At 30.4% G+C, this 24,367-nt stretch overlaps 1 protein-coding gene across 1 annotated transcript in view; it reads right to left on the reverse strand.

Moving 5' to 3' along the window:
- Positions 1-10,810: 10,810 nt before the first annotated feature.
- LOC106643123 (Myosin light chain alkali) overlaps positions 10,811-24,367 on the reverse strand; it is a 148,677-nt gene continuing 135,120 nt past the window's right edge. Inside the window, exons 4-5 of the mRNA XM_014358124.2 lie at positions 14,557-14,643; positions 10,811-11,081 (exon numbers count right to left, since the gene is read on the reverse strand). Of these exons, the coding sequence (XP_014213610.2) occupies positions 11,041-11,081; positions 14,557-14,643 (128 nt within the window). The 3' untranslated portion in view covers positions 10,811-11,040. The remainder of the gene's footprint in view (positions 11,082-14,556; positions 14,644-24,367) is intronic.

The raw sequence follows: 24,367 nt of genomic DNA on the forward strand, positions 1-24,367 counted from the left end.
AGCCTAATATCAAAAAAAGAATTTTACTTTTTAAAACGTTAGTTACCAGCTCTTAAAATAATTTTTTATTTTTTATTTTTTTGCAAATGAAGCCTAATGTTACTACGAAGATCAATTGCAATAACGTTTTATTATTAGTGTTTACAAAGAATGTTGCTTAGTACTTTGTTAGTAACAAAAAAATTTAGCTCTTTCATATAGTGATATTTTGATGATAATATAACAACAAATTTTTATGTATAAAAAGCTACGTTAGAAATCATAAGCCTGGAACATTTTCAAAAGTGTCATGTTTAAGCCTTGTTAAAGTAATCGTAACTCATTTACCTTTCGATCATTATATGAACCACTAGATTCGATTGAGACCTTATTGTAGATCGAAATTGATAATTCACTATTTTCGATATAAAACGGTTTTTAACGTTTTACTGCACTAAACTTGTCGTGTCCTATTATCAAATACATACATTAACAAGGTTGTGGTAATTATCAAATACATACGTTAACAAGATTGTGGTAATTATCAAATACATACGTTAACAAGGTTGTTGTAAAGTTAAAAATCCGCCATTTTGTATCCACCACCACTTTAAAAATTTAATTATGACCCATGTTCTACTGTGTTCCACTTCTTAAACCCTGTCATTAAGTACTAAAATATTGGGGGTTGTAAGAATATTGAAATACTAACATTTTAGAATTTAACTAATGTAATATCCCTCAAGGTGATTCCTGCATTACCACCACGAATTTCACCATAAATTTATCTAGATAGTAAAAGATACGATCTCATTCTTAAAGAAATAATCAAAATTTGCATATGTATTTATATCGTGGCCGGTATATTGCTACCGCTATCATTGATACCTGAAAATAGATATAACATGAAAAATATAATATCCTTGAAGCTTGAAGAATCGTTTAATTTTGTGGTTAATTTAAATTACAAAAGTTACATCAAAAAGACCATTATTTTTTCCTTTAAGTGACTGGAGGGGGGATTTACTATGGAAGCAAAACTTCAGAACAATTTTTTTATAATTGACTATGCAAAACCTACAAGTTAAGGGAAAAATCATTTACCTGTGAGTTTTCTTTTTAGAGCCATCTTATTTTTGCAGAAACTGAGGAAATGTCTTTTTAAAACTTAACCCAACAAAATATTCGATTAATAGAACAACTTTGTTTGATCACTCTATAATATAGAAAGAGATACTAGGGGCTTCACCCCTCCTCCGCTCCTGATAGTTATTTTTGTCAACATTATCTTTGTGCAACCGTAGTGTATTTGTTATCGTGACTACAACATGGCTTTAAAGGCCTTGTAAAGTGAATTGTTAAATCTTTATAAGCTTTTAATATGCTCTTATAGTATAATTACTGATAACTTATGATTGTACTTATTATTCTTATAATAAATACCCTAATGCTTTACTAAAATTATATAAGGGATTACTAAGATATTACTAAGAGATTTTTAACACAATTTGTTGTTAATCCATCACTAAAATGTATAAATAAGTTAATATTTTAAAAGCACTTTGTTCGCGAATTTTCTTTTAACATGTCTTTTTCCGTGTGGTAAACATCTAAATGCATTAGTAGTATATGTTTTCCCTACTTTGAGTGAGTCATTCTAAATCTCTACAAACAGCAACTTGTTGTAACCATACTTAATACAAAATTGAATTTTCATCTGACTAGAAAAACAAAAATGGTATACTTATCACCTTTAATTTTTTACAGAAAATAATTTTTTTAGTGCAGAATTCAGACATCAGCGATGTGTCATAGCTGAAGCAGAAAATAATAACAAAAGTGTTTGATGGTTCCTATAATGAAGTTGATTGGATGCAAGTCCAACATTTCTGATGGCTCAGTATACACAGCAAGGTTCAGAAAGAAGAGGAGAAATAAAAAAGATTTGAACACATTTTGTTGTTAAAACTTAATCAAATAAAATGTCCAATGACAGTTGGTAACAAATAAGAAGCAGTGTTCAACGGTATAGTACTGTCACATTTTCGTATTGATTTAAAAAAATCACGGCCCTTATCAGGTACAAAAAGATATGAATAATAAAAAATAGTTTCTACAATACAAGTTTTAATAAAATTTAGTAAACGCAAATCAAGTTAAGCGTATAACATACCTCTGACTGTTTGAAAGAGATGTAAGATCATAATGTAGTCAGAGTTTCAAGTTGAGCTGCTTGTATACTTTCCACATACATAAATCACATAGTACACGCACGCAATATAATTAAATAAGAATCACAAGCAGTTTCTTGTAAGAAACGAACAAATACAGTTTATATATTCCTAGTACGGCGTTTTCTGTAACTTTGTTCTTTGTCTAAAATTTTTATTTTATTAAAACTAAAAATATGTGTAAATTTAATGCTTTATTTTAAAAAAATTCATTTTTTTTCTCCCTCTCTGCATTTTTTGTATTTTAAAACTTATGATTTCAGAGCTCCCAATGTTAGACCAAAATTATAGCAGTTGCAATTTGCAAATGGTATGTGGTAAGCGGAAATTTTTTTTAATCAAGTGGTTCAGTTACATTCTTTATAAAAGAAAAAAGTTGGTTTTAATTTATTATTTAAACTACATACAAGATAAGACCAATGTGAAGCATTTTACAATCATATTTAATGTGACTGTGCAAGTTGGAATGACACGGTTCTGATGAGATCAGTTCTTAATTATTATTGTTTTTACTGTAATTGTCTATCATATTTATATTTTATAAGGTATTTATTATTTTTTTTACATGTCTATCAATAAATTTTTGAGAATAGTTGTAAGCTAGTAAAGACTTATTAATAAACTTTAAATTATCAGTACAAATTAAAGTATCTTATAATACAACGAAAAAGTCTACTAGCGTGTAAATGATATCTATTTTATGTTGCATTAAATGGTGGGAGAAAAAATTTTAACTATCGGCTTGAATGTGTGGGTTTTTGGTACAAATTAGTAAGTACTGTACTATTTGTTAAATAATAATAATAATTAAAATGCTTTTTCTTTTTTATTTGTAATAATCAATAAATAAAAAAAAAATATCCAATTCTTAGCCGTTGTTTGTCATTCTGCATAAGTAACCTGGTCCTGGTTCAGAGGATCATATTCTGGAAAATTTGAGAAAGATCGGAAAGAACTGTTTAAAGTGATGAGTAACTAGCAGCCCCCCGTCTTGGCTTCGCCCGAGACTTACTAAATAAAACACCGCAGTGTGTTGACATGTAATAAGAAACGTTTTCAGTTAGAAATTTTACACATACTCCTGACACATCTCAGAACAAAAATCTTCTTATTAAAAACAAATTTTCTCGGAATCCATATAGTTTATTTGTTCAAATAATGAGGTGAAAAAATTCAAAAAAATAATTATGCTGAAAAGTACCGTGCGTTCTTTATGCCATAAAATAATCAGTGGCCATAAGGAGCCGTTAATTTTTAGTTTCTTCCGTGTAATTTACGAAAAGGGCTATTTTTTAAAGCTGTTAAGATTTTAAACCGCCAAAAAATTTATATTAAAAAAAATATTTTTTTTTTCTCATATCTCACAACGTTATTACCAGAGCAACAAAGTCCTGGACCTTAAACCCTATATTTTTATTGCCACAAAAACACACATACATTTTCTACTTGTTTAAAAATCTGAAGTAGGATCTTTAAAGATTTTAGAAATTGCTGTGAGGGTACAATGAAAAGCTGATCACTCACGTAATGGATTCTTTGTTTGTCGATTTTGACACTGCTGTTCCAATCTCGATAAGTTTTTTGCGTCAGTTTCTTGACGCCTAAGTAAAATTGTATTTATTAGATACATTTGAAGTTTTTCTTCCAATTCACCCTCTTGTGACTTTTGGCAAGCTTAAGACTATTGTGACCCCTAAAAGCTATTTTCTGTCAACTTTGTTAAGTTCTAATATACTTGTTGGCAAGGTCATTTAACTTATGATTACCCTAAAAAAGATTAGTGAGCTTCTTAAGTAAACTCTTTCTCGACTGAAGTTTACGGCAATTGTGGCTGCCTGGATACCTCAAGATGATTTTCTCTGGCCTGCTGTTGAAGACCCAGACTGATTGGGAGAAAAATTACAAAGTCCAAAGCTTTGGGGCTAGTTGTAGTGCTCTTTTCCAACGTCTCCCAGTATAACATCGAAGACGTTGGTGTCTAAAGCACCTTTTTTATTTGCAGATTCAGTTGTTTTGATGATCTTAGATGAGGAGATTGGTTAGTGATACTTGTTCAGTGGAGGCTATCCTGTTGGCTCAAGTTTTTTTTCATGTATTTGTTGGCAAGGTAGTTTACACTTAGGTGGCCCCTAAAAAGAACCAATGAGATTAATGGTTAAGTAGGGAGCGTAAATACTTATAATGGCCCTTAAAAGCGCCAGTGGTGAAACTTCCAGCTATTCGTTATTCCTGATAATAAAGAGCTGGCTACGATTAGCTGTATTCTTACCCTGGGAGTCTCTTTCTACGGAGACTGTGATGAAGGGAGGTATGCCACTGACCAAAGAATATCTCGTCTTTGGGTCATTTCCATGAAAACCAACCACTCAGCGTTAGAGGGGAACATGTGGGTAAGCGCGTTGGGGATGCGACGATTAAGAAGGAAGCCATTGTGGCTGCCCGTGCCCCTCACAGCTGCTTTCCTTGGCTTATATTTGTAGCCAAAATCCTCTGACTGCACCAGGCAGAATAGTGGGGCTGCCACACAACTCTGAAGAGTTGGAACAGATTGTGCTCTGGCTAGATATGTCTCCTGGTATTATGCCAGAAGCGTCATCGGTTAGAATGACTTTTTTTTTCTCGTACTCGTCAAGATTTAGGGTGATTGGTCCCTAGGTCCCTTCCCCCTTAGAGAAGAGTGTCGTCCGTAACCGCAATATCCAGCTGCAAGACTATCATCTACACTCTCTATGCAGCTTGTTGAACTGTCGAACTATGACTGCATCGGATATCTAGACGCTACGGCGTATTATAGCCACTGTTGATATCTACCACGACCATTCTAAGCTCTGCTATGGCCTGCTGTTATTGTTATGAAAGTTTTGTTGTTGTTCATTGCAGAACTGACCTCGTTGACCTCCTTGCTATTGAATACTTCTTCTTCTGTTTACATTTTAAATCCTAGTACATGATCCTTTTTACGTATTTTATCGTTGATTATCATTTTTACTATAACATTGCCTTTAAAAACGTCCTGGTTTACCACACTTGTAACAGTTTTATTCCTTTTTTTCTCTACTTAAATAAGACTTGAATTTTCACAATTACGTTTATTTTTGTATACCTGATATCTTAATTTCAACATTCTAATTTTGTTTTAAACATCCTAAGCTATTTTATCTTTTTTTTTAAACATCTATTTAGTCACTAAGATGCTTTAATGAATCAGGTAATGTTCTCAGTAAATAAATAACCGTTTTCTTTTCATTTACTGTTGCTCCAGTACTTCTTAGTTTGATAATTATCGTTTTAAATTTGCTAAAAAAACTACTTGATTTTTTTAAGTCACTCAATTTTATTTCACCTAATTTATTTTTCCCACATATTTGCAAGGCTGTTGATTCTATGACTTGTTACGTATTACAGTGTTACACTGTTAATCTCTTGTAAAATTTTTTTGTTGTCAATCTATTCAGTTCCTTCTTTCTCTTGTCTATTTTTTATTTACCTATACTTAAACATCGTCTTTTCACTTCTTTCTTTTAGATATGTGCCAAACTTTCTCTGTTTTAAAGCTGTGTAATTACTTTGCATCTCAATGAATTTTGCACTAAAACACATGCGTTACATATCAGTCCCCAAGTTTTATACTAATCTTTTTATTAATCAACATATTTCTTGTATCCATTTTTAATTTGACAGTCTCTTTTACAAGTAATTGTAATGTGCCCCTGAAGAGACACGTGAAAAAAAAAAAAAAAAAAAAATTAGACCAAAACTGAAAACTTAAATTACGAACTTTCATCATGTTGAATATAAATAAGCCTAGAATAATACGTAGTTATAGGTGCATCTTCTACGACATACCTGAATTTACTATTATTGTTATTCCATATCACATTATGCACCTTGCCTCAACAATGTTTACGTCTTTACTAAATTCATGTATCCTCATCAAACATGTATTCATCACGTGACTCGAGAGCTCCTACGCATGCTCATGGCCTAGCGTCCCAGCGCCGTGCACGTTATTTCAAATTTACCTACTTTCTAACATTAGTCTAAGTATTAAGTCCTTGCTTACCGTTTCTTACTCAGTTTTAAGCTTTTCTAACAAATTACGAATAGCACCATAGAAGCTCAATATGGAGAAGAAAGAGAGAGAGAAAATAAAAATCTCGTGCTTCCTCATAGGACAAAAAGTTGAGCAGCATACTTGTCTTCCTTAGTTAAGGTATTTATACCTCGCTTTGCATAGTGCGAGAAAAACGTTAAGTCTTGCTAGTAAACAGTCGGCAACTGCTAACACTCAGACCTTTTCTCTCTCGCTTTACCATCAGAGTTATCTGCAGTCGTAGCAACTTCTATTTTACACCTATTTCCCTCTTACCAAACTCGTTTTTTAACAAGCAGTGTTACAACTTTTTAGAACGAAGTTCTTTATGTCGCGTTACTCGGGGGGCTGGAATTTTAAAACCGACAGATTTTTTTTTTTTGAAACGAAAGTGGTTTACTTTTCCTCTCAAGTTTCCCCCCCTTACCCCGTCCCCCTCACCGACTATTCTCTATACACTTCCCCTCTCCCCACTATATATGTATATCGGCCAACCGTGCCGTGTTACTCTTCCACACACCTTTGCCCACCATTCTCCCTCACACTCCCAATTTTATTTTCTCACAATAATTTTTATTTCACTTTGAATTTTTTTTCTTTTACAATTCTTAAAAAAAAAAAAAAAAAAAAAAAAAAAAAAAAAAAAAAAAAAAAACATTTTTCAATAAAGAGTTTTGAACCCTCGACCTCCTGCATGTGAGTCCAGTACCTTACCCACTCTGCTTCGAGCGCTGCCGTCTATAGAAACTTGATTTCTTGTACTTATGGTGTGGTTCGTAACTATAACATTCCATTTTTACATGCATTCACTGATAATACATTCGAATCATGATAAATTATATTTGTATTTTTTTTCTAAATACTTGATTAAAAAAAAAAAAAAAAAAAAAAAAAAAAAAAAAAAAAAAAACATGTGGAATAGAGTTGAAGAATGTTTCAATGGTTTTTAGAGGCGCTTATTTTGAATTCGATAAACAAATTATGTTACATTATCACATAATTATATAAATAAAGTAATTCAAAGTAAATCAATTATAAATGAATTATGTAAGATCATTATATAAATATAATTCGAGTTTCATATCATTTTCATGGTTTTTAAGGGTACCTTTTTTAAATTTAATAAACAAATAATGGCACAATGTCATTGAGTAATTATATGAAAATAAAATAAAAATTGCATTAATAAGCTATAAAATCGCAAAAAAATAAGTGAAAAAAAAAATTTCGAAAAAAATTAATGAAATCTAATATGAAAATAAAATGAAATAAAATTACAAAAGACATGAATAAATACAACGGAATAAAAAAAAATAAAAAAAAAAAGGAATGAAAAAAAAAGATTAAATATGAAAATAAAAAAAGGAATTAAATAAAGGAAATACAAAAAAATGAAAAAAATGTATTAAAATGAAATATCAAAAAAAATTAAAACAAGAAATAAAAAAAAAAATTAAAACAAGAAACAAAAAAAAATAAAACAAGAAATTAAAAACAAACCAGGGGGTATAAATGGGTCATGGGACCCACGGTAAGAACGAAGTTCTTTAAACATGACATGAGTATAAAAACACAATTTCTCAGGTAACAAGGGGGTCACCAGACCCGTAGAAAGAACGAAGCTCTATAAACGTTAGTACTGCATTTATGTAGTTCACTAAACAAAAACTTGAAAAACGAATTAAAGAAAAAAATTAAAAAAATAGTTCAGTACTCACGATGGTTGAACTTCGTGAGAACGGCGTGCATAAATACAGTACTCACGAAGTTTAACCATCGTGAGTACTGAACTATTTTTTTAATTTTTTTCTTTAATTCGTTTTTCAAGTTTTTGTTTAGTGAACTACATAAATGCAGTACTAACGTTTATAGAGCTTCGTTCTTTCTACGGGTCTGGTGACCCCCTTGTTACCTGAGAAATTGTGTTTTTATACTTATGTCATGTTTAAAGAACTTCGTTCTTACCGTGGGTCCCATGACCCATTTATACCCCCTGGTTTGTTTTTAATTTCTTGTTACATTTTTTTTTTGTTTCTTGTTTTAATTTTTTTTTTTATTTCTTGTTTTAATTTTTTTTGATATTTCATTTTAATACATTTTTTTCATTTTTTTGTTTTTCCTTCATTTAATTCCTTTTTTTATTTTCATATTTAATCTTTTTTTTTCATTCCCTTTTTTATTTTATTTTTTTTTATTCTGTTGTATTTATTTATGTCTTTCGTAATTTTATTTCATTTTATTTTAATATTTCATTTCATTAATTTTTTTAACTTAGTTGAGTTTAAGAAGCACGTATCATTGTAGCAATATAATTGAGGTGAATTTCTCAATTTTCACTTGTGACTCAATCATCGATAATTTTTCTTTCTATCTTAATATTAACATTCTTAGACATAAGTAAATAGTTGTTGGGGCACAGAAAAAAAATTTTTTTATACAAATAAATCTTATTGTTCAAGAAAAGTACATCTAAGACTTGTAAAAATAAAAATAGAGTGACCCATACTTATGACATTTCATCTCCTACAGTAAACTAAAATTGGGACATTTACTTTACTTGTAGTAAACATTTAGATTTTCAAATTTGAAAATACTTATTTTCAGGTGTCGATAACGTTCCTGCTAACTGAGAAATAACATCCTATTTTGAAAATTTAAGAGCCTTGAAGTGAAGCCTTAGTTGTATTGTCTACTGTCAACATATCACATTTGGTTCGTTATTGCCTCAAAATAATCCTAATTTTAAATCTATTTGTCCATTTTTTGTTTTGTAATGTTATTGGTTAAAAGAAACCATGTAGTTTTCAAAGTGGCAAAATTAAAAATTTAATCATAAGATTATAAAACTAAAAAAAAACAAAATCAGTAGGTTATATACTTGCATTAAAATAATAAATTTTCAAATAATTATTTTCTTATGCAAATTTTCGAGAAGTCATAAAAAATATTAGGATTCAGTGGAATTTCTGGAGTCAGCTCGTATAGCTGGTATGGGGCAGAGCACCCTAGTTTCACAAAATGTGTAAGCGCACTCAACTGTCAGAGGTTATTTTAAGGGTATCGCGTGATTCATACGTAGCTACGTAACATACTTATGTATATGAAGATATTTGACGTGTAAAGACTTAAATAAGATCAGTTAGCTGAAACATGTTTCAGGATGAGGTAAAATTTTACTATTATCAGGCAAAGTAAAGTATTTTTTAATACATTTTAAGCTGTATGTCATGTGTAAAACTGTACATGCTCCGTTAGCTAAATTAGATTTTAAAGTAAGTCAATACTTTATGACTACTAGTAAGTGACATAAATTAAATTGGTCAACTATAAAAAAATAAAGCAATGAGTTGCTCATTACTTTATTTGACAGTTAGATAAACTATTAATGTCTGATCTAGATGTTATTAGTTTCAAACAGAGCTAGAGTTTTTTCTACTATTTTAAGCCATAGAGTGGTTGTTATTAGAGCTGATTTGTTACAAGACATTTTTTATTCTTACTGTTAGACTTATGCAAATATCTAATTACAACAAAATATGATAGGAATCAGTTTATTAGTGCCTTGACTAGACTCCATAAAAATAAGTTTGTTTATCTTAAAAAAAGTCTCTTTTGTCATACTCCCACCGAAAGTACGAATTTGTTTTCTGTTTTTAGGTAGCGGAGTGCAACATTTCTCCCAGGTAAAAAATCAAATGTACTGCTCATAGGAAACGTATTTTAATATCTTTTGCAGGGTTGCCTCCCTTGCCTTCGACTCGGGAGGCAGTTTTCTTGTAGAGGATGCCAAAATACTTTTCCTAATTAGTAGTTAATGCGATTTTTACCTGAGAGGTTATGTTGCATTTTCTCCCTGAAACTATGGAAAAATATCGTGTTTTTAGCAAAGGAACAGAAAAAATCGTTTATGGGCCTCAGGAAGAAAGTGTGGCATCATCTTCTAGGTATTTGCCACCTTTGTCTTTGGCTCGGGTGGCAAGTTACACTCAGAAAAAAATGCCGTACTTTTTTTTCTCGATGCGTAATATACTATGATACAAAACTAATTTACTTTTTCTACTTTACAATTATGTTCTTAAGAGAAAACTTTATTTTTGAGAACACAGTTTTTTTAAGCAGGCTTGCTTATACAATACGCTTGTGTGTTAAGGCCAATATTAAACTAAAGGGCCACTTTAGTAATGAATAAATATAGATCAATTTGAAGTACTTGCATTTTAAGTATCAAAGATTCTCTACATAAGAAAATCGTCAGAAACGAGATATTACTAGATGGCTGTGTCCCAAACAATCAATTAAGCTTTATAAGATACATAAATGTTGCGCTGACTTTCTTAATAAAACGTTTTGATAAGAGAGGCAAATATAAGTTTGAATTTTATTCGTAGTTTAATTAAAGATTAAGCATTGTAAAAAAATCTCAACTATATAACTATTTTACCTTATAAAATAAATGTTGTTATCCAATAAAGTCAATAACGTTATTATAAAATCACAAGTTTTTTATGTAAAAAGTATTTATTAACGAAATTTAGAACATAGACATAGGAAAAGAAAGGTGACTAAACAATTTACTTTAACAGTTAACTCTTATTTCCTTAATTTGTAAGCGTTTGATAAACATAGATGAGATGCAGCTTTTATCTTCATACAAAGCAAGAAATAGCAAGATGATAAATTCGTTCAATGCATTAAGAAAGTAGGTCGTTCAGCTTCAAGATATGAAAATACTTCTTCTTATTCTGTCGCCGCTCTTTCACACAAACGTTTCAAAAATGCTGAAAAAAATTAGAAATGTCACTACTTTTTGCTTAGTTTGTAATATTTTTTTAGGGAAAATAGTACTTAAAGCTATATAAGCAATTTGAGTGTCTTATTGTAAAAATTTCTTCAACTAAACAAATAAGCAGCATTCAAATTCATCTGCTTTTTGTTAACCTGTAAGCAATTATGCGACATACCCAAAACTATTCTTGGATACTCTGAGCCAGTCGTGGGAGTGAGAAAGAGAGAGAGATAGAGAGCATAAAAAGAAAAATTCCTTATATCTATCCTCTTGCTTGAGCCTGACTTACTTCAAAATTAGTTCCTTATTAATAAGTATTATATATTAGGATTGTTTTTTTTTAATATCATTCTAATAATAGTCACTATTGTCTCAGGCAGCAGTGCAAATTTTTTGATTGATCTTCTTATTCTGCTGTGAGAAAGTGACACTTAATTTTGGCGACGTAGTCCTACACTTAAACTCAAAATATAATGTTTAGTAATATGGCCAGTAATATTTAAGAATATTCTTACTGTTTTGAAGAAAAACAAATGAAGTTAAATTCTTGCGCGTTCTTAGAAAGTTGTAGCCTTTGTTATATTCATTGTTTATTATTAGATATTGCAAACTGTATCATTTTTAATTACCTGGACTTAAAGGAGGAAAGAAAACTACGACGTTGGACGATTGACGCCCAAATAAGGTAATTTTTTATACAATACTTTTACTAACCAACAAATTTTAAATTTGTGATACAAAAAGAGTTGAAACATATTAACTTCTAGTTGAACACATTAATTAATAACCATAAAGATAAACGGGTGTGCATGAAACGTATAACTTATTAGATTAAAGCTATATAATGGCTAATGTATGGTAAAGTAATTAATTGGTAGTTATCAATCCTATTTGTGGTAACAGATATTAGAGGTGGACTTTGAAGCCATCTTAATAGCAAATAACTCGTACAGAACAAAAAATATATAAAACTGAGTGATTGGTACGCTGGCAATGCGTGTGAGCCCTCGCTATAAGCTAGGTCACTTGTCTTTTATCAATCATGTACAAAGCCAGAAAAAGTAGTACCAGCAGCAAACATGTAACTAAAAAATAAGTATGTTATTTTGAAAAATAACGATTCTTTTAACAACTATATCTTTTGACACTAAAGAAATACATGAAAAAATTTACTTTGAAAGAGTCATAATGCAAATATTTGCAAGCATTCTTTTATTATTTATTGTAGACCATTTTAAATAACAATATTGTTAAAATTAGTAGTATAGGGGAACTAGAGTGTATGGAAGCACAAATAAAGGACAATTAAAAGAGACCTGATAAGTAATAAAATAGTTTTATTGAACCTTAAGATGCATATACATTCTAACTCTGCAATGCGTACTGTACAGTTCTCATGACAAGGCACTGCAGTTACAATGGCAGTATTATTGTGCAGAGCTCTGCCATTACTTTGCATGAGAGAAAAATAAGTCACGAAAAAAATACCATGCTTTCATTATTTGATGGCTGTAAACAAAAGTCGATTTTGTTTAACGCCTCTGAACTTATTCACACATATTTAAAAAAAAAATATTAGTCTAGATTGGGTTTGCATAAGAATTAAGTAATGAAGTCTCAGTTAGTACTGTGCAAATCCGTGTAGGTAGGAATATTTTCTTGCATGTTAAACTCTTGTGGCTACTGTTGTGACAATAGTTGAGTTTTCACATAATGGCTATAATAGCTGTCAGTCGTGCCACCATTTACACGTGCCATCACCAGTAATCAGTAGCTGTTACGCCCATATTTTGGCCATGGTTTAGCTTCAGTAATCTTTAGGCGTCTGTCAACATCATGTCGTGATATAAGAGTATATATCATATTGTAAGATGAATAAAGGAAGAAGATTGTATCATGGAACCCAATTGCGTCCATTTTTAGAGGAGGATGAGGGGCGACCGACGCAAACGACAACGGTTGAATTGGAAGTTCAAATGCATGCGGCTACAATTAACTAACATTCAACAAAAATTACAAAACCTCATAAAACAATGCAAAGATGCTAATACACCCAAGGTCTCACCAACTGATACACCATTTTAAGTTGATGTTGATGCTATTATTATTCATTTTAATGAGCCTTTGAAGGAGTTGGATGACCTCGACACACCCTAGGCTGAGTATCTAATTTGTATCTTACTTTTCTTCAGGAATGGGTCGTCTGGTGCAAGTTCCTTAACGTACTCTTGAACATTTTCAACGTTGTTTACAATGTGCTCTCGAACAGGTGGAAGTTCTCCAGGCCAAAGACCAGCAGTGCAAGGAGAGGCGACGTGTATGTAAGGAATGGTGATTGCGAAAACTTTATCACGGGTAACGCGAACTTTTCTCTAATCAACGGGAGTTGCTGTCAGTGAGAGGCCTCAACCTAAACCAACGAGGACGATTCTGAAAACGAAGGTTACAGCCAAGAACCAAGGCTTGAGGGTTTGGAGATCCGACTAAAATTTTGACCTTTAGCAGTACAATCGGAAGACCAGAGAACTTATTCTTTAATTAACGACTAATATTTTGTACATAACCAAAGGATGATGTCTTTTACACACCTGTTTTTAAGGCAATTGATTATCTGGGCTCTACAGAAGATGACAAAACGCCTCATCGATCGAGAACGAAATGATGTTCAATGACAGGGAGCTGACCACCAGCAACGTGTCACCACTATCTGCACATCCTTTTGTTCTAATCAAATCTTCGTTTACTTAAGGCATGGTAACGACTGCACTCCATCCTCATCAGAAGCTAGTGATTTAAGTATACAATCCTTGGTCCGAGAAGAAATACAGGAATATCAGCGTACCTTGGGATTCGATTTTTAAGATGTCGAGGGTATACATCTGGATGAGATTCCGATCGAGGGCGTTAATACAGAGGATTGTGCTCGTCAAGTCGCAAAACCTTTTGTGGGGGGTGATGCGGGGTCCCGATACAGGAAAGGGATACGAAAAGTACGCGTAGGGCCACGACCAGGTGCAAATAAAGCCACCATTTGATTAAATTAGTTAGGAACTCAAAAAACAGAAAGAGACTCATACTATATTCTTATAAATTACTTAGAAAAAGTTGTTGATTCCACAGTTCTTGCTATGATACCAATCTTTCTTCAGTAACAAAAGTACATTTGTGTTTTAGAAACGAAAAATTGTAGTAAAGTTTCCTTTTTAAATAATAGAAATTTTCAACAAGTGTAGTAGACAAGTTATATCTAGGTTACCCTTAACCCGTATGAGGTGTCAAAATGTAGCTGATCTCGTATTTGTTCTAAGATAATGAGAAAAAGAGTTAATAATAAAAAAGCTTTTAATACCAATATTTTATAATGTAGAAGAAAAGTTTTTGGGATAAAAAATATATTTAAAGCTCTACTTAGTGTTCAGGAAGAGATTGTTCTTATCAGGTGTTAAGAGAAACTAACATCTACTTACGACCATAAGGAATGAGTCCTTCATCATCTTCGGGATCCATACATTCTCCTAGTACTATTTCAGTTTCTAACTCAGTCAACTTTTCACCTGAAAAAATTATACAGTCAATAAAAAATCATCTTGGGTCGCACTTTCTTTAACTTTCTATTCATTATAAAATTGCAGTATAGTACAGTAATAAATAATATCATTAATGTTTTATAGTAAGTAGCAAATATACTGATAAAAAAAGTTTTTTGTATTTAATCCACAGTCATTAAGTGTTAAAGAGTGTCAATTTTAATTAAACTATGTTCTTAATCGTTTGCAGTAAATAAATTAAGTATCTGACGCTTAGTAATAGAGGTTATAAATGAATATGATTATGACATTAAATGCATGTTAATCAACTTTAACTTAAAATCGAGGCATCTAACTGCTAACAAATATTTATATTCCACAAATCTAAAGCTTTAAAAAATTGTTAATAAATCATTAATTAACTACAAGTAATTTTTTTTATTAGTATAGTGAGACATAAATTAGTAGTAGTTGGCTTAATAGATAAGAGAAATAAAGTATTTTTTTTTTATACATCGTTCAATTTTGTTTATAATTTTATTGTGATTGTATATAAAAGTAGTTCTAATTTACATCACTTTAATGTAGAGGATTGTAACAAAAATAATAAAACAACCCTTAAGTTTTTGATAATTATATCTGAATGGCCCTGTTACTTTTAAATAAAAAAAAACCTTGTAATAAACAAAGTATAATCTGTTATTTTATCTAAGTATATACTAAGATAAATAGTTAGACGTAAGCGTACAAAAAGACAGAGACAATGAACATCCATAGCAACGGCTGGTAAAACTTGATGGCAAACTGAAGATAGAATCGTTAACTATGTTAGGAGTACGTAAAGAAGTTAATTATTGAAATATACATATATTCATATTGGCTGATAAGATCTCATACTCTACACAGCCCTAACGTTATCCTGTAAGATTGTAATTTAGTATGGTACTTGATTGTTAAAAATGTATGCGTGTGTGAAACGAGAAAAATGAAAAAAAGATTTATTCATCCTCAATACAACAAATTTTATTTAGTTAACACTATTTTAACCATCTTTAACTATATATGACAATATTTAATTAATTAAAACTGTCTTATATTTAAACAACAACAAAAAGCTTTTACCATCTAGTGTAAATGAACTCTATGGCAGTCAAAAGAGAACTTATGCAGAGAGTCAACTACACAAAGATGACGAAACAGTGTTCCCCACTACTCTACTATCTCAAGAGTAGTAGGAAGATGTCTTCACACCAACAAATGTGTTAGAAGTATCGTCTGCTGAGCCACTGGTTCTCACATTCTTTATGATGAGCCATTTAAATATATATAAATATTTGTTTATCATCATCAGTTGTTTACGATGCTCAGATGTCAGATTCTTACTCTAAGTTTATAGTGAGGATAAAATTCTATTAAGGTAACTCATGAAAAAATGAAATTGCAGCATAGCCAAGAGTATTTTCAGTTCAGCATACCAAAGTGATAAATGGCAGTGATCGCCAGTATCAAGTTCTTGTGCCAAGTATGTAGTAATCAAGCCATGCGGGAGTGTGACGAGATTATTTTAAAAAAGCAGATGAAGCATCGGCAACCACGCTACTATTTACTCTAGATTTGCATACACGAATTTTTTAATACTGAAAAAAAGGTATTTTTGCCTGTATGCCTAACGTATTTCAGTTTTGTTCAGTTTCTTTAATTCAACTCCACAGCTTTACTGGAAAATGTAGGTTAAGAAGTAGTTAGATCAACAAAAACAAGACATGTGTATCTCAAAATGCTCAACACAAGATTTTTTCAGACTCAGTTTCCGAGAAATAGTCTAATCATCAAGTTAGCTGCAAGCCACATTTTTCCTGTGTATAACGGGGAAATAGGCGTATTTTTAAAATCAAGCAGTGCTGCCAACAGTGTGATATAGGCTATAGGTACAGCCTAATTTCACAGTAGACAGCATGCAGCGTTGGAAGTTCTCAGTAAATATGATGGTAAAGCGCTTGCTTTCCGCTTGGAGAGCTTGAGTTTGAGACTTTGCTCCGTCACTTCCTCCCAGATAACTCTGTGCTGTTCTTGATAAGACCTTATTACTACTATATATTAAATAAGTGGGCAACTGGTACGATGTCTTTTACTATGGCTAGCAAATTTACAGATATTAGTAAGAAATAGTGATGCCTCAGAAGGGGTAGATTGTGGATATAGTGGATTGTGGATTTCGTAAAAAAATCGTCCTTTAAATAATGAATCATACAAATAAAAAAATATGTATGCCAAATTAAAGTCTAATGTGTATGTATACACTTATGAGCATGTGAAATGTCCTCAGCCATCTAAACGACGAACAAGATGTGGTGTTACTATAGTAGGATAAAAATTGGTGGCAATTTTTAAATATGTTTAAAAATTTAAATTTCTAGAATACCTTTATATCTAATTATTCCAACCTTGAATTAAATTTTACGTTAATATGAACACCATAAATTAAGTATCTGAATTAAAATTTATGAAAAATAAATTAGTTACCAGCAACAAATTTCATGATTTTTTTGGTATACTTTTCTTAGCTATTTAAAACAAATTGTGTAACACAGTTCCAACAGTACTAACATAATCTGATCGATTTGATAGGAAACTCTAATTATTTTCCGGAGTGCCCTGAATAAGAAGCTGTAAGCCTAAGCCTTATTGGACTCAGTGATTAGGGTAGTTAATAATCATGCATTAATAACAAATTTTTAAAGTAGTAGTAAAATAAGGAATCATTTAATAAAAACAATTGTTTTAGTGCCTTATACATCACATTTACGATTTTCGTGTGTATTTTTGTAACAAACAATTTTTTCTTGTGAAAATTTCTTAGATTTTTAAATAACTATAATTTGAAATATTTAAATTTTAATAATACATAAAAAAGACGTAGTGATAAAAGCTAGTTAAATAAAAGATGATTTAAGGATTTTGGATGTGTATAATTACTAAGTATTGCATTTAAAAATTTTGTTGGAAGCCGTAACTAAATTTATGTAGTTAGCTTAAACAAAAATTACTGATAATTATGTGATAAAGTATTGTAATCAAATAAAGAAAAAGAAAAAGTCATCTTAGATAAAAATTTTAGAACTGTACTTTTTTAGACAAAGTATTGCATTTGGTGAATTTATAAACTATTTGTACAAATTAACCTCTGTACTCATTTGCATATATAAAACATCTTTAAATAAGCAAATTTTAGTGGAAATTTAGTGGGACCATTATAAAATCACCGTAGTTATGTTGTACAGATTTCGTTGTAATCCAGTATTTTCTAATATGAGCAATATCTCTATTGTTATTAAATTTTTAAAATAAACGTTAAGAAATTATATTTTCCTGAAAAAATATGATATCCCTTAAAAAAAAACTTGTAAAGAAACTTAAATGTTTGGTATATTTGATGTGTTAAGTTTATATTTTGTAAGGAATTAGTGTAACCTTATACACATGAGCAATGAATAGTATTCTTTCTCGTGAATCTGTAGCCTTGAAAATTTCTAAGACTAAAATATAAAAATGGTAAGTTTTTATTTTTTTTTTCGGTGCAGTATACATATTCTATGATATTTGTAGTTACTGTAATACTGTAATACTGTTAAATACTTGTCCTTTAACAAAATTAAACTAAGTAATACTGACTTTTGACTGATACTTCATGCTAACATTTTAATTTTGTTAGAAGCAATTTTTCAGGGTAAAATTATACCTTAAGCCTGCAGTGAGGATAAAATTTTATTTGAAAAGCTTACATTTGTCATGGTGCACGCCAAACATTATTTGTGAAGCTTTGATAAGTGATGGTCGTCTGCACTTGTTTAGTGTGTCGCTAATAGAGTTTGCAAGATTATCAGGTAATTTAATAATTCTTTTATATATCTTTGAAGCTAGTCGTTCTTATTATTTGAGTAATCTGACAGTGCAAGTACAGAAAATAAGTCTTTAATTTGTTAGTAAATAATAGTATTAAAAGAAAACAAAAATATTTTATCTGAGAACTAGTATTTAACAAAAAAAATCAGATCTTTGACGGAAGTACCAATAAATGTGTACAACAAACAGCCTCATGCAAAGTAACAGAACTTCAACAGCTGTGGTTTCAAATCAAGGTACGATTATATCAACGAGTCTTGGATCAGGAAAAATTTTTCAAATATTCTTAGTAATACTTCGTAAGAAAATCTGAAAAAACGTTTGGATTCTTATCCAAAGTTATGTACAAGGGCAGGTAAGCAGTTGTCACATAATTTTAATAGAACTACGGAAGGTACTTAGTATAAGACCAAGTAACAATTTCGTACTTGATTATTGACGTTTTTGATCTTATTGATAAAATTTAAGTTATAGTAATAAGCGGAAAAACAGGAGAATATTACAAAATATGTGAGTGTTTGAGAAAATTGAAGAATAATTATTTAACTAATAATTTTTTCAAGGCTGTGGTGATACTACTAAAGTTTTTATAAGACTATGAAACTGAATGTAGTAGAGGTAGTGGTACAAGTGTTGCTGGCACTCAACCCAGAAGAATATTAGGTATTCCAGTGGCTAAATAAGTTGTCAGTAAAAGAGGAGAAGGTGTAGGAAAATCGGAAGTATTCTTAAGTATGATATTCAGTCACCCTTGACCCACTGCTTCTCGTCGTTCTCCTCAAAAAGTTAAATTTTTTCTTTAGCCCTCCCTCCCCCTCAAACTTAAAAAAAAACTCAAAATTTCTCTGTTAAATTCATCCATTTAAAAAAATACTTTACATTATTAAGAAGTACTGTCAATGGTAGCCACATCTAATGGTGATAGTAATGTTCTATGACTTGTTACTTCTTTAAGTAATAAAGTTTAAGCTATTCCAGTCCAAGCTATACATACAACTTCTTTTCCTGGAAACAGAAATAGTAAATCAATATTTTAAGAAAAAATGTATTTCAGAACGTCTTGAATCACCAATAAGATATCAATTTGTTGCACTTTTAATTATTTCGTTAAAATATTTTTTTTCATTACTATTAAGTCAAACAAAATATCTTCCAAATGTGTTTTCAAACTAATAACTGTTTTATTTGCTTTATAACCTTAAAAAAAAATTGATGTACTCGGTTCTGGTAACATAAATCTTTGCATGAATTATCTTTAAATATCAAAATTGAATTTAGCTGTAATAAAGCATTAATTGCTCAATTACTTTTTAAAATATTAAAAAGAAATTGTTCAAATTTTTCCCATAAATTTTTGCTACAAATAGGCCGTTCTTAAAATTGCGATTTTCAACTGATACGGCAGCACAATGTTACATGCTTCTTTAAAAGTATTATTTGGGAAGCATGTTCTACTTAATCTAAAGCAATATTAGTATTCTTAACAGTTCTACAAAGTATTCCGTCAACTGTTTTAAGTACTCAACGAGATTCTGCTCGATTAGTAATATTCAAAATAAGTTTTAAAAGAAGCGCTCCAAGTTTTTAAAAAACACTATGTAATGTCAATCTATTCTTAAATTATTTGTGTCACCTAATTTTTGTAACTGAACTAGAACAAAAGTTTTCTGAAAAATTAAATGAGCAAATTTTTATTGCAAAACAATCTTTTTTATTTATCTTCAACCAAGCCGTCAAAGCTATCTCTAAGCTCATTTTAGTCTATAAGTTTTAAACATATTATTTTTTTTTTAAATACTACTTTTTGTTTATTTGCAACATGTACTGGTAAGGTAAATAAAAAGTAACTTCGTCCATAAAGATCCAGTTTTTGCAACAGCCATCTTGTTTCTCAGGGCTTTCATAATTTCTATCTACATACTCTGATATTTTGTCAACTATTTTTATATTATTTTAATTCTTACTAATATGTGTTTTTAGTACTTTGCAACATACTGTATTTTCCCTTTTATGAGCATCGTTACAAATACATATTATATTTTAAATAGATTCGCAATATTTAACAATAATATCGCATACAATTCGTACAACAAAATTCTGTTGAAAGACACTACCATAGAAACGTCAACTGAATTTTTTAGATTAAAGTTCTTTATGTCGAGTACTGGGGGGGGGGCTTAAATTAAAAAAACGACAGGTTGTATGAAACGGAAGTCTGCAACTGCCCTTCGTGGCTCCTGTGAATGCTTGGCTTCTATGATGGCCATCAAAAGGCTTTGCAAAATGTCAGATGTAACTGACAGTCCAGTTCACATCCAACTAATTTCTTAAACGAATTTTATCATCACTTTCATAGATCAGAATTGAACCATGCTATAATAATTGTACCTCCAACAGCTAGGTGAGCAAAGCAATTCATTTAAATTTTGACTTACGTGTAAATTATCTTGTTGGAATAAATCTTATTATAGACCGATCGATTATTAATAACAAAATTGTAAGCTAATTTCACCTACTGGTCAGCATTTATTATTAAATGTGTTAAAACAAAAAAGTTTTGTGATACAAAGAAATTAGCTTATGATCACGTATATTTCATTCATCAAAGCTTAAGAGAGAGAACTTTGCTAGCGCTAATCTGCATACCTCAAATTATTAGTACTTGATGTTGAGGCTTTTTCTTCTCCAACGATGATCTCAACCACCGCTAACTGCACTGTTGTTGTAGTATGAATTTTAAAATTTCATAAAGCCGGTGGAAAATAATAATTGGCCTTGGGATAATTTGCCTTGGAGCTTCGTGATAGCCGACAGCATCCGAAAATCCGTAGTCGTCACTACGTTGAGGCGGGGACGAGCTATGCTGACGTCACCCTGGTTTGCTGCACTATATCGCGGCCTTGGCTAAGCTGGAATCATCGTAAGCTGCCTCAATCATATCCCAGAATTCTTGGCTCAACTTCTTCTTGTCCTGCGGAGCCTGTCTCCAAGAAAAATGACTTATCTATCTTCTATCTTTCTCGTTATCAAGCCTCCCTTTCCATTTATTGTTCTTATTTTCTTTTATTAACCTTGGTGACCATATATTGTGTCTCCTGATACTCTCCTTCTTCACCTAATATTATCGTATCTCTCTCTCTTGTTCTCTCTCTCTCTCGCTCTTATTCTTATTCACCTGCTCCTCTATCTTTCAGATACGTATAAAAGTTTGGGAGCGTGTAACCAATCTACACGGTTACAAGTCACTTACTGGAAGTCTCTTCCTCCTATGTTTCCCCCCTTACCCCGTCAACCTCACGATCAGTCACCTACACACTTTCCCTCACCCTATGTCTTTCATTCGTGCTGCACTATCTCCTTCCACACCTTCGCCCATCATTTCCCTTTAAACTCCCAAGCGATTAATTTTTGAGTTAATTTTATTTTTTTTTTCTCACAGTAAATTTTTAACTTTAAATTTTTTTTCTACAATTCTAGAAAAAAAAAAAAAAAAAAAAAAAAGAACACTGTGTAGCAAAGAGATTTAAAACCTCGACCTCCTGCATACGAGTTGAATACCTTACCCATTGCTACAAGCGCTGCCAATTATAAAATCTTAGTTTTTGTGCTTATCGTGTGGCTTGTAACTTATTTTTTATTTCTATATGCATTCACTGATAATACGCTTAATAAATGACGAATTGTTAATTAAATAAAAAGATTATTTACCTTTAATTATAATTAAATTGTGTTAATGATACTTGTTACCTAATAAAGGCGCCTCAAAATAATTATTTATTTAAACGAAGTTCTTTATGTCGCGTGCTTGGGGGGCTGGAATTTTGAAAACGACTGATATAAAACGGAAGTCGTGCAGTAGAAGTCTCTTTCTCCTGAAAAAAAAAAATTTTTCTAAATAATGAATTTAAAAAAACAAAAAATTTAATAAGCAAAAAAATAGTTATGTAGATTAAATTGAACTAGGTGCGTTATTACGCATTGAATATGAGTATTTTATGCATTTGATGCATAAAATACCAACCAATTTTTTTTCAAACCTAACGCTTCTTTGGCATTAAAATAATTCTGATAATCACTGTTATAAGTAAATGATTTAATAAATAAATATATAATTAAAACAAATGCAACATAAATATAAAAACATATTGAATAGAGTTGCAAAAAGTATCAATGGTGTTTAAGGGTACTTATTTCGAATTCGAGAAACAAATTATGTGACTATGTCACATAATTATTCAAATATAGTAATTAATTACTTTAATAATAGATAAATTATGTAAGATCATTATGTATGTATATTTAGAGTTACACATCATTTTAATAGTTTCTTAGATCGCTTGTTTTAAATTTAATGAACAAATACTGGAAAAAATATCATTAAATAATTATATAAAAGTAAAAAAAAATTGTATTAATTGGCTACACAATTACAAAAAAAAATTAGGAAGAATAATGATTTGAAAAAATTTATTTACAGAACTTTCATAGAAACAATTGAAACAAAATGCAATGATCAACAATTAAGAATTCAAGTAAAAAAAAGTAAAAAATCAAAATAAAAAAATACAATGAAAAAAAAATTAATTAAATAAACACAAAATGAAAAGATGAATAAAATAAAAAACAATATATAAATAATTTAAAAATAAAATGAATAAACGAAAATCAAATCGGAAAAGACATTAGAGAATGGAATAAAATAAAAAAAGGGAAAAGCACATGAAATAAAAATACAGAAAATTCAATTTTAAAAAATGAAAAAACTGCTTTAAAAAAAAGTTCAAGAAAAAAAAATAATAAAATAAAGTATGAACAAAAAATGTCGTAAAATCAAAAAAGACATGAAAAAGTATAATAAAATGAAAAACGGTACAAACTAAGTTCTTTTAACATAAGATTTGTATAAAGATAAACAGTTTCTTAGGTAACAAGAGGGTCTCCCGACGCATAGAAAAAACGAAGCTCTATAAAAATAAGTTCTGTATCCACGTAGTTCACTAAAACAAAAACTTGAAAAACAAATTTAAAAAAAATAAGAAAATTTAGTTTAGTACTCACGATAGTTAAACTAAATTATCTTATTTTTTTCTTAATTCGTTTTTCAAGTTTTTGTTTTAGTGAACAAGATAAACACAGTACTTATTTTTATAGAGCTTCTTTTTTTGTATGGGTCTGGTGACCCCCTTGTTACCTAAGAAACTGTTTGTCTTTATACTAATCTCATGTTTGAAGAATTTTGTTCTCATCGTGGATCCCATGACCCATTTTTACTTTCTGGTTTGTTTCTTTTAATTTAATTCTGTATTCTTAATTTCCTTCATTTTATTTTGTTTCTATTTTTTATTTTTCTACTTAATTTTCAATTTTCTTTTTTTTCTATATTTTTTCATTATTTTTTTTTTTTTTAATCTTTTTTCTTTATTTCTTTTTTTATTTCATCTTTTTTTTTATTTCATTGTACATTTACATGTCTTTTTTTTGTTACTTTTTTTACAGAATATATGTAAGTATCGTTTATTATCACTTCTTTTGTATTCTCCGTAACCTTTTTTTTTAATCGTACGATTATCGTAGTTGTTCATCACCAGTACACCAAGAAAAGAATTGTGAGTCATGCAGCTGGATATTCCGGCTATTAATGATACTCTTCTTTCATCGGCATGCCTAATAAATCAGTTTTCATCCTGGATCGCCAAGACAACCAAGTACCATGAAAAAATAGGCGTTTGGAACATCAACGTCTCCGGAAAAATACCCGAAGACGAATCTCCCCAGAGCACGACCTCCTCTAATACTTTAAAATCTTGTGGCTAATTAATTACGCAGCCTGGTGCTATCAGATAATTTT

The sequence above is a fragment of the Copidosoma floridanum genome, unplaced genomic scaffold, assembly GCF_036245765.1.
Source record: "Copidosoma floridanum isolate Cflo_tuat_1 unplaced genomic scaffold, Cflo_Japanese_pri ptg000004l, whole genome shotgun sequence".
Taxonomy (NCBI): Eukaryota; Metazoa; Arthropoda; class Insecta; order Hymenoptera; family Encyrtidae; genus Copidosoma; species Copidosoma floridanum.